General features: G+C 43.5%; 1 protein-coding gene across 1 annotated transcript in view; it reads right to left on the bottom strand.

Annotated features, from left to right (window-relative positions):
• Positions 1-10,753, bottom strand: part of ABCG5 (ATP binding cassette subfamily G member 5) — a 32,045-nt gene extending 21,292 nt beyond the window's left edge. The window contains exons 1-4 of the mRNA XM_052649560.1: positions 10,617-10,753; positions 9,839-9,960; positions 585-721; positions 404-502 (exon numbers count right to left, since the gene is read on the bottom strand). Coding sequence (XP_052505520.1) covers positions 404-502; positions 585-721; positions 9,839-9,960; positions 10,617-10,753 — 495 coding nt within the window. The remainder of the gene's footprint in view (positions 1-403; positions 503-584; positions 722-9,838; positions 9,961-10,616) is intronic.
• Positions 10,754-10,805: the final 52 nt, after the last annotated feature.

Below are 10,805 nucleotides of genomic sequence, written 5' to 3' on the forward strand. Positions count from 1 at the left end.
TGAAAAGAAACAAGAGAAATGAATTTTAGTGGTATAATTTCTTTAATCCTATACAACCAAAACAATACCATTGCAACCAATAATCAATATTTTAAAATTATTAATGAGATATTTTATGCTCTGTGATTCCAGACTAATTTTCTAAAATCTGGTGTGTATTTTACACTCACAGCACATCTCAATTAGGTCTAGTCATGTTTCAAGTGCCCCAAAGCCACATGACTAAAGCCACCTTTCAAGTGCCACATGTGAAGCCACATTAAGTGCCCCGAAGCCACAGTGTACAGAGCAGCTCTGGACTCAGACGGTGACGACTGATGGGGAGGAATGGGCAAATGGAGGGATGAGGGGGTATGAGGCCACAGCGAGGTGATGCCCTGGGGGGCCCCAGGGCGGTACCCACCTTGTTCTGGAAGAAGCCCTGGGAACCGCGGCGGATGGCCAGCAGCGCCGTGTAGTTCAGCGTCTCGCGGACGGTGAGGTTGCTCAGCAGAGTGTCGCTCTGCAGGGAGGAACCTGTCAGCATCTTCCAAGGCGCCCCCCGCCACCTCCCAACTCCTGCGGGCAGGCCAGGACGCGGGCACCTGCAGGACGTAGGAGAAGCAGTCCTGGAACTGCTCCCGGTGCAGCTCCTGGCCGTTCACGAATACCTCCCCAACCAGGGTCCCTGTGCGCCGCAGCCTCCCGGACATGGCGTCCAGCAGCGTGGTTTTCCCTGAGCCTGGGAGGCGACAAGAGAGGGCCTGGAGGAGGCCATGCACGAGGCCTCGCAGGACCTTCCCAAGACCCTCGGTGAACCCTCTGTCCAGCCCTGACTTGCTCTCCCTTTGGCTTCGTGGGCCAGACTCATGGCTGGAATGAGTCCTTCCAGCTTGTCCCCTTTCAATGAGAGGGGATGAGCTGTCTCTCTCCTCCAGGTCTGAGCTGGAGGAGCTCTGTCTGCCTGTTGATTCTCTTTAAAGCTGCTTGAGGCTGAAAAAGAAAACACAGGATCAGACTCAAATGAAAACCATGGCTCTTAGAAGCATTTGAATTCTAGGGCATTTGAATTTCTTTTTGTTTGTGACTCCCTGGGATACTCTGCTGGTTCCTGGATGTAAGGGACTCGGCCCAGAGCCTCGCTAGTGTGGTTGAGTACCAGCAGCATCAGCACCATCTGAGAGCTTGTCAGGAATGCAGAATCTCAGGCTCCAACTCCTAGCTCAGATTCTGCATTTTAACAAGATGCCTGGGTAGTTGTCATGCGTATTCAAGTGTGAGAAGCACTAGCTTAGTGAGTCCTTCAGTAAAAACCAAGTTGGCCTCAGCCTACACTGAGAGCCTTGAGCATAACCCAGCAGGTTGTTGCTAAGAACTTTCCCACGAGATGGGATGAACTAACTTCCCTGTACTGGAGTGACTGGAAGGTGAGGTTTCTCCTGGTTTGCTTTGTCTAGGGTTAGAGTGATCTCTTAGGGTAAGATACCAGCTGGCCCTTCCCATTCTTGTTGGACACAAGCTTACATGGGCCCAGTTAATAGGAACAGGAACAGGAGTCACCAGGCCTTTCCTGAGTAAGGCTGTTAAGTTAGAATGAGTAAGAGAGGAAATTATCAGGAGGCTCTGGGCTCTCTGAGAAAACGGCAAGAGAATTCTACTGAGGATGTGATGACCTGTGCAAAACAAAAGAAAGGATCTTTTGTTCAAATATTTCAAAGAAATTACTGGTTGCTCTGAGGGGTGCAAAGATGAAAAGCCAAGCTCCTGGAGCAGTGGTTTTCTTATCTGACCCACGACTGACAAAGCTCAGAACCAGCCCCAGTGTGCTCAGGTAGAGGTCAGCGTAGGGAAGCGAGCAGAGTAATTGAAAAGAAACAAAATGTGACTCACTGGGGCTGTCTTTCAGAATGTGCCCTGAAGTTTCTCAGCCACAACATTAAGCTTTGTCTGTGGTTCTTCTAACTGGGAGCTCCCTTAGCCTTACATTCTAGCATCCCGTCTCAACTCTAATAGACCCTCCAACAGCCTATAGCCTGGATTCCAGTTCCACCACTACCTCAGAGCTAGCCTCGTTCTTGGGGCTAGTTTCTCTGTGTGTTGTTTGACCTCTCAGCTGCATGTGATGCTGTTGCTTGCCCTTTTCTGTAAATCTCTCTCTTGGCGCGAGTGCCACCTCATCCTCTTGGTTTAATCTTGTCCGTCTGGCTGCTCCTTCTCAGCCTCCTATGGGTGACCCTCAGGGTTCCTCTCATGTCACACATCCTCAATGAACAATGGTGAGCAACTACTTGCTTCTCAGCACGTGAGGGAACCGCTTTAGGTGGAGCTTCTCCAGCTCCATTCAAGCCTTCAGATGACTGCAGCCCCAGCTGACATCTGGCTACACCTCATGAGAGACCGCAGACAGAAGTATCCAACCAAGGCATACCAAATTTCTGACTCGTAGAAACACTGAGAGATAACACCTGATTTTTATTATTTTAAGTCACTTAGTTTGGGTATTTTTTAAACATGAAAATAGGTAACTAATACTGTCTTTTGTTTAAACATGTGTTAAATAGTTATTAACTCATTTCTGGGGGTACCAGGAGGATAACAAAGCTCAAGCAGAAAAGGGTATGAGAAAGTAACATGCATAATCAGGGAAGAAAAGAAGATTGGAGTAAATTGCAAAGTTACATGGTTAATCCCTCAGGATGTGACACCAAACGTACAGGGAACAGAAGAAGAAATAGACAAACTGGACTTCATGAAAATTTTAAACCTACGTTTTTCAACAAAGACATTATTCACCGTGTACAAAGGTAGTCCACAGAATGACAGAAAAATATTTGCAGATCTTATATCTGATAAGGGGTTAACATTACAGAGAGAACTTCTAAAATTCAACAACAACAAACAAACAAACCAACCACCTGATTCAAGACTGGGTAAAGGACTTAGGGAAACAGAAATCAAAACTGTGAGATATCCCCTCGCACCTAATAGCTACTATCAAAACAAACAAACAAAACAGAAAATGACAAGTGTTGGCTAAGATGTGGAAAAATTGGAACCCTTGTGCACTGTGGCTGGGAATATAAGACGGTACAGCCACTGTGGAAAACAGTATGGTGGTTTCTATAAAAACTGAAAATAGAATATGACCTAGCAATTCCACTTCTGGGTATATACCCTAAAGAACAGAAAAACAGGGTCTTGAAGAAATATTTGTACACCCTTTTTCACAGCAGCATTAATCATGATAACTAAAATGTGGAAGGAAAGTGTCCATTAATGGATGAATGGATAAGCACACTATGGTCTGCACATACAATGGAATGTTATTCAACCTTAAAAATTAAGGAGATTCTGCAATAAGCTAGTCACAAAAAGATAAACATTGTATGATTCCACATATTCGAGGTACTTAGAGTAGTATGGGACATAAGTACACTTTCATAAGGACAGAAAGTGTAGTGATGGTTGCCAGGACTGAGAGAAGGGCAGAAAGGGAGTTATTCTTTAATGGGAATATAGTTTCCACTTTACAAGATGAAAAGTTGTGGGGATGGATGTCAGTGATGTTTGCACAACTATGTGAATGCATTTAATGCCACTGAACTGTATACTTAAAAATGGTTAACATGGTACACAAAAAAATACTCAAAATGGCTTAACAACTTATATATGAGACATGACACCATAAAATTCCTAGAAGACAATATAGGCAAAACATTCCCTAACGTAGATTATAACAATGTTTTCTTAGGTCAGTTTCCCAAGGCAAAAGAAAAGAAAAAATAAACAAATAAACCTAATCAAACTTATAAGCTTTTTCATGGCAAAGGAAACCATAAACAAAATGAAAAGACAATCTATTGACTAGGAGAAAATATTTGCAAACATGTGACCAACCAGGGCTTAATTTCCAAGATATACAAATAGCTCATACAGCTCAATTTAAAAAAAAATTAAAAATGGGTGGAAGACCTAAATAAATATTTCTCCAAAGAAAACATACGGATGGCTAACAGGCACATGGAAAGATGCTCAACATAACTAATTTTTAAAGAAATGCAACTCAAAGCTACAATGAGGTATCACCTCACACCAGTCAAAATGGCCATCATGAGACAGTCTGTGTAATAAATGATGATCAAGGGGGTGTGGCAAAAAGGGGACCGTCCTACAATGTTGGTGGAAATGCAAATGCTACAGCTACAGTAGAAAACAGTTATGGAAGCTCATTTAAAAACTAACAACAACAACAACGACGAAACTAATAACAGCTATCACATAATCCAGCAATCCCACTCTTGGGCATGTGTCCAGAAAAGATGAAAACGCTAGTTCAATAAGATATACACATCCCAATGTTCATAGTGGCACTATTTATAATAACAAAGACATGGAAGCAACCTATGTATCCACAGACAGATGAATGGATAAAATGAGGTATGTATAGATATTGATATATGTTTACATATATCCATGTATACACGCACACACAGGGGTATTACTCAGCCATAAAAAATGAATGAAATAATGCCATCTGCAGCAATAGGAACTGAGAGATTATCATACTAATTAAACCAGAATTAAATACAGAATTCAGTCAGACAGAGAAAGACAAATATCATGTGATACCACTAATATGTGGAATCTAGAAAAATGACAAAAATGAACTTATTTACAAAATAGATAACAGACTCACAGACATAGAAAATTAAACTTATGGTTACCAAAGGGGAAATGGGGGCAAGGGAGGGATACATTTAGGATCTGGGATTAAACACACACTCTACACCTCATGAGAAGAGTTGACTCATTGGAAAAGACTCTGATGCTGGGAGGGATTGGGGGCAGGAGAAGAAGGGGACGACAGAGGATGAGATGGCTGGACGGCATCACTGACTCGATGGACGTGAGTCTGAGTGAACTCCGGGAGTTGGTGATGGACAGGGAGGCCTGGAGTGCTGCGATTCATGGGGTTGCAAAGAGTCGGACACGACTGAGTGATTGAACTGAACTGAACTACTTATATAAAATATATAAATAACAAGAATGTACTGTATGGCACAAGAAACTATACTCAGTATCTTATAATAGCCTACAATGAAAAAGAATCTGAAAAAGAACATATATATAATTGAATCTCCTTGCTTCACTCTTGAAACTAACACAACATTGTCAACTGTACCTCAGTAAAAAATTAACAAATAAAATGGGTAAAATGGCAAAGTTTATATTACACATATTTTACCACAATAAGGAAAAGGGGAAAAAAAAGGTTAATGCCCTCCAGGGCAATAAAACCATGACCTTTGGGATTAACTCTTCTAGAAGGACAAAAGTCATCTGTAACTAGTCTTCTGCAAAGGAGCATGTAGCCTAGAGTCTAAGAATTACATGAGAGATAATAATGAGTTGAATAAAATTACCTTCCCCCAGAGAGTGGCTGACTATAGGCAGGCTTGCATTAGACCATTCTCTAGTGAGACTGTGAACACCTAAGTCATCTTCTGCCTCACTAGTAAAGATTTCATAAAAATACCACTTTAGATAAGACACCAATGAAATCATGTTATGAAATACTAAAAGTAATTCATAGAATTAATTCATTTGCTTAATCATTTATTCAGCATATACTTATTAAGCACATACTATGTGGCAAGCCCTGTCCTAGATATTGAGGATCCATCAGGGAAAAAAAAAGACCAAGCTCCCACCCTCATGGAACTTGAAGTCTACCAAGAATTCATGTTTAGTACAAAAGGATGGACAGTCATAAAACCACGGTAAGCAATCATCAGAAACCAGCCCATGAGCCCCTAGAACAGAGGGCCCCACCCTGTTCTGCTGAGATGTGTATGAAGCGTGATACTGGCCTGCGGGACACACTTCCAAGAAGTGGGTTCAGTTCCTTGTTGGGCTACATGCCACTCCTTTTATCCTACACAGAGAAGGCAGCAAGCAGCACAATATAATAAGGATAACTCAGCTTTTCTCTTTAAAGAAGTATGATTATCAAAAGGAAAATTAGGATGACTCTGGGTGTTATGGTACATGCACACAATTAGAAATGGTTAAAAATTGAAAAAAGAAAATGAAAGGAGGGACTTTCTTAGTGGTTCAGTAGTTAGGAGTCTGCATTTTTCAATGCTGAGGGCATGGGTTCACTCCCTCATTGGGGAACTAAGATCCCATGAGCTATGTGGCATGGGCCAAGAGAAAACAAAATGAACGGAAATCTCAGGAAAGTGTAACCCTTCTCATCAATGAATTCCTTTCACCTCATCTTAACAGCACTACTGGTACCATCCAGCTGTTCTCCCCAGCCCCTGACTGTAGCAGGAGAGTGGCTGTGGATGTAACTCCCTGAGTCAAAAGAGGCTGACCACACTTAACTTCTATCACAGAATGACACTGCCCACCTCTATCGAAGAGCAGTGCAAGTGCAGAGTAGCTGAAAGTGTCAACAATTTGCAAGCAAGAACCCAATCAAAACAGGCTCCTGGGAAGCAAATTTGTCAGAATCTTTCAACCTTAAAATGTGCAGGATAACCTAGTGTAGTGGACCCTGTGACGTGCCACATGGATGCCCTCTTCAGGGCCAACACACCCTTTCCCCCACAGCCGTGCATCCTCAGCTGTGACCCTCCCAGCGTTGCCCCAGCCCCAAAGGGCTGCACCCTCCCCCGCAGTGACTGGCTGATTCGGGGAAAGAGGAGGGGAAGAAGAAGGTAGAGAAAGGGCATGTAAATAGCCTCAGGAGAATCTGTAATATTTAGGGTGGTTTTTTTTTCCAAAAAAAAAAAAAAAGGATTCAAAGTAAATATGGTATAAAGCTAAGATTTGATAAAGCTAGTTGTTAAGACAGAAATATTATTAACTATCTTGTCTGTGTGTTTAAGTGAAGTGAGTGAAAGTCGCTCAGTCATGTCCGACTCCTTGCAACTCCATGGAATAGTCTATAGAATTCTCCAGGCCAGAATACTGGAGTGGGTAGCCTTTGCCCCTCTCCAGGAGATCTCCCCAATCTGTGTGTTTAAAGTACATCATAATTTTTAAAAGACCAGTGCACATGGGGGGTAAACAGCATCTTTGTGCTTATTCAATTCCTATTCCCATCTCCAGAAAGGAAAACTGTGTTTACTGAGCACCTCTATATGCCAAGCACTATGTTAGGTGCTTTTCTCTGAAACAGGAATTAATTTTTTTCAAGGATCTTTCTAAAGATTCTTTAAACCTTTAGATGGTTCTCTGAAGACCTATAAGACCTTCTAGAACTAACACCAAAAAAAGATGTCCTTTTCATCATAGAGGATTGGAATGCAAAAATAGAAAGTCAGGAAATACCTGGAGTAAGAGGCAAGTTTGGCCTTGGAGTACAAAATGAAGCAGGGCAACGGCTAACAGAGTTTTGCAAAGAGAATGAAATGATCATACCAAACACCCTCTTCCAACAACACAAAAGGCGACTCTACACGTGGACACCACCAGACAGTCAATACTGAAATCAGATTGATTGATTATATTCTTTGTAGCCAAAGATGGAGAAGCTCCTTACAGTCAGAAAAAACAAGACCAGGAGCTGATTGTGGCTGAGATCATGAGTCCCTAATTGCAAAATTCAGGCTTAAATCAGGCTTAAATTAAAGAAAGTAGGGAGAAACACTAGACCATTAAGATACGACTAAAATCAAATCCCTTATGATCATACAGTGGAGGTGACAAATAGATTCAAGGGATTAGATCTGGTAGACAGAGTGCCTGAAGAACTACAGATGGAGATTCACAACATTGTACAGGAGGTGGTGACCAAAACCACCCCCAAGAAAAAGAAATGCAAGAAGGCAAAGCGGTTGTCTGAGGAGGCCTTACAAATAGCTGAAAAAGAAGAGAAGGGAAAGGCAAAGGAGAAAGGGAAAGATATACCCAACTGAATGCAGAGTTCCAGAGAATAGCATGGAGAGATAAAAAGCCTTCTTAAGTGAACAATGCAAAGAAATAGAGGAAAACAATAGACTAGGAAAGCCTAGAGATCTCTTCAAGAAAACTGGAGATACCAAGGGAATATTTCATGCAAAGATGGGCACAATAAAGGACAGAAATGGCAAGGACCTAACAGAAGCAGAAGAGATTAAGAAGGGATGGCAAGAATACACAGAAGAACTATAAAAAGGTCTTTATGACACAGATAACCACTATGGCGTGGTCACTTACCTAGAGCCAAACATCCTTAAATGCGAAGTCAAATGGGCCTTAGGAAGCAATACTACAAACAAAGCTAGTGGAGGTGATGGAATTCCAGCTGAGTTATTTCAAATTCTAAAAGATGATGCTGCACAACAAATTTGGAAAACTCAGAACTAGCCATAGGACTAGAAAAGGTCAGTTTTCATCCTAATCCCAAAGAAAGGCAATGCCAAAGAATGTTCAAACTGCTGTACAATTGCACTCAGTTCACATTCTAGCAAGCTAATGCTCGAGAGCCTACAAGCTAGGCTTTAGCAGTATGTGAACTGAGAACTTCCAGATGTACAAGCTGGGTTTAGAAAAGTCAGAGGAACTAGAGATACAATTGCCAACATTTGTTGGGTCATACAAAAAGCAAGGGAATTCCAAAAAACATCTACTTCTGCTTCATTGACTATACTAAAGCCTTTGACTATGTGGATCACAACAAACTATGGAAAATTCTGAAAGAGATGGGAATACAAGACCACCTTTCCTGCCTCCTGAGAAACTGTATGCAGGTCAAGAAGCAACAGTTAGAATCGTACATGGAAGAACTGAGAAATTAAAAATTGAGAAAGGAGTATATTGTCACCCTGCTTATTTAACTTACATGAGAGTATATCATGCAAAATGCAAGGCTGGATAACTCACAAGCTGGAATAAAGATTTCTGGGAGAAATGTCAACAACTTCAGATATGCAAATGAGACCACTCTAATGGCAGAAAGTGAAGAGAAACTAAAGATCCTCTTGAGGAGGGTGAAAAAGAAGAGTGAGAAATCTGGCTTAAAACTCAACATTCAAAAACTGAGATCATGGTACCTGGTCCCATCACTTCATGGCAAATAGATGGGGAAAAATGGAAACACTGAAAGACTTTATTTTCTTGGGCTCCAAAATCACTGCAGATGGTGACTACAGCCATGCAATTAACAGACACTTGCTCCTTGGAAGAAAAGTTATGACAAACCTAGACAGCATATGAAAAAGCAGAGACATCACTTTGCTGGCACAGGTCAAAGCTATGGTTTTTCCAGTAGTTGTGTATGGATGTGAGAGTTGGACCATAAAGAAGACTGAAGGTTGAAGAACTGATGCTTTTGAACCATGGTGTTGGAGAAGACTCTTGAGGGTCTCTTGGACAGCAAGGAGATCCAACCAGTCCATCCTAAAGGAAATCAACCCTGAATATCCACTGGAAGGACTGAAGCTGGAGCTCCAATCCTTTGGTCACCTGATGCAAAGAGCCTACTCATTGAAAAAGACCCTACTCATTGGAAAAGACCTTGATGCTAGGAAAGATTGAGGACAGGAGGAAAAGGGGGTGACAGTGGATGAGACGGTTGGGTGGCATCACTGACTCAATGAACATGAGTGTGAGCAAACTCCAGGAGATAATGAATGAAAGGGCAACCTGGAGTGCTGCAGTCCATGGGATCGCAAAGAGCCGGACATGACTTAGCAACTCAACAGCAACAACCAGGTTCTATTCATAGTCAGACAGGCCATCAGATTTCATTCTAATGTCAGACTTCTGGCCATCCTGCTACAACTTAAACCCGTCTCCTTAGTGTGGTGTTCAAAACAAGCCAAAGCCTCTTCTGAGAAAAGTGTAGGGCACTCCCTCTGCAGCTCACCTGAGCTCCCTAAGATGCACATGACCTGCCCGCTCTCGACGTACAAGGAGACATCTTTGAGGATCTGCCTGGTCCACTTCTGTCGGCGAGATGCGATGTCCCACCAGGGCCCCACATGGTGGCTTTGAAGGAAACCACATAGGGGAAAGGCAGCATAGAAGATTCCAGACCCTTGTCCCCCAGCACCAGTCCCAGCTCTGCCCAGCCCAAGTTCTCTCTGGACAGGCTCCTAAGTGTGGCTTAGCTTCGGTGTCCTCTGTAGAGCCTGGCAGGTAGTGACAGATCACCTCTGTAAAGACTTTTCTGGCAGCTGCTCTGAATGCCAGCTCTCTTTGACTGGATGACAGACGGCAAACAGGACACTGTGTATTCTTTCAATTGACCCTGCGTTCCTTCACCTAGTTCCCTTACAACTCATATTCCCAGTAGCCCCATTTCCCAAGCCTGCACCATCTGAATAGGGCAGGTTATAGGCCAGGGAGACATGAGGGGAAGGGGCAAGGGGCAAAATGCAGGGGCAGGAGGCCGAGCACAGCTTCCAGTCCCGCTGTGGGGCTGGAGGAGGGGGGGCCGTTCACAGCGGCGCCTACGTTCCCTGCGGCAGCCCTTCCCCTCTACTCTCTCCACCTCCACCCACTGAAGAGGAAGCCCGAGCCTCCATGCATGCCCCCCATTAGTGAGGAAAGCCAGCAGAGGGCTGAGGCCCACTCCCCTCAGGCCACAGCTGCCCCTGACCACAGCTCAAAGCTCCTGGCAGATGAAAGAGGCACCTCCTTACCTGACACTGTACGAGGCATGGAAAATGCCCAGGCTGTGTCGAGGCTTTGCAGGAACCTCCTCTAGGGAGCACTGGGAGCTTCTGTTTACTTGGAGTTCTGAGGACTCCCAAAGAGTCAAAAAGGGGAGTTCGCCCATGGCCAACAAGAAGCAGAGACTGGTGGATTTTCTGGCCTGACCCTCCCTGGAG

This window comes from Budorcas taxicolor, chromosome 11 (genome assembly GCF_023091745.1).
Source record: "Budorcas taxicolor isolate Tak-1 chromosome 11, Takin1.1, whole genome shotgun sequence".
In the NCBI taxonomy this organism is placed as follows: domain Eukaryota; kingdom Metazoa; phylum Chordata; class Mammalia; order Artiodactyla; family Bovidae; genus Budorcas; species Budorcas taxicolor.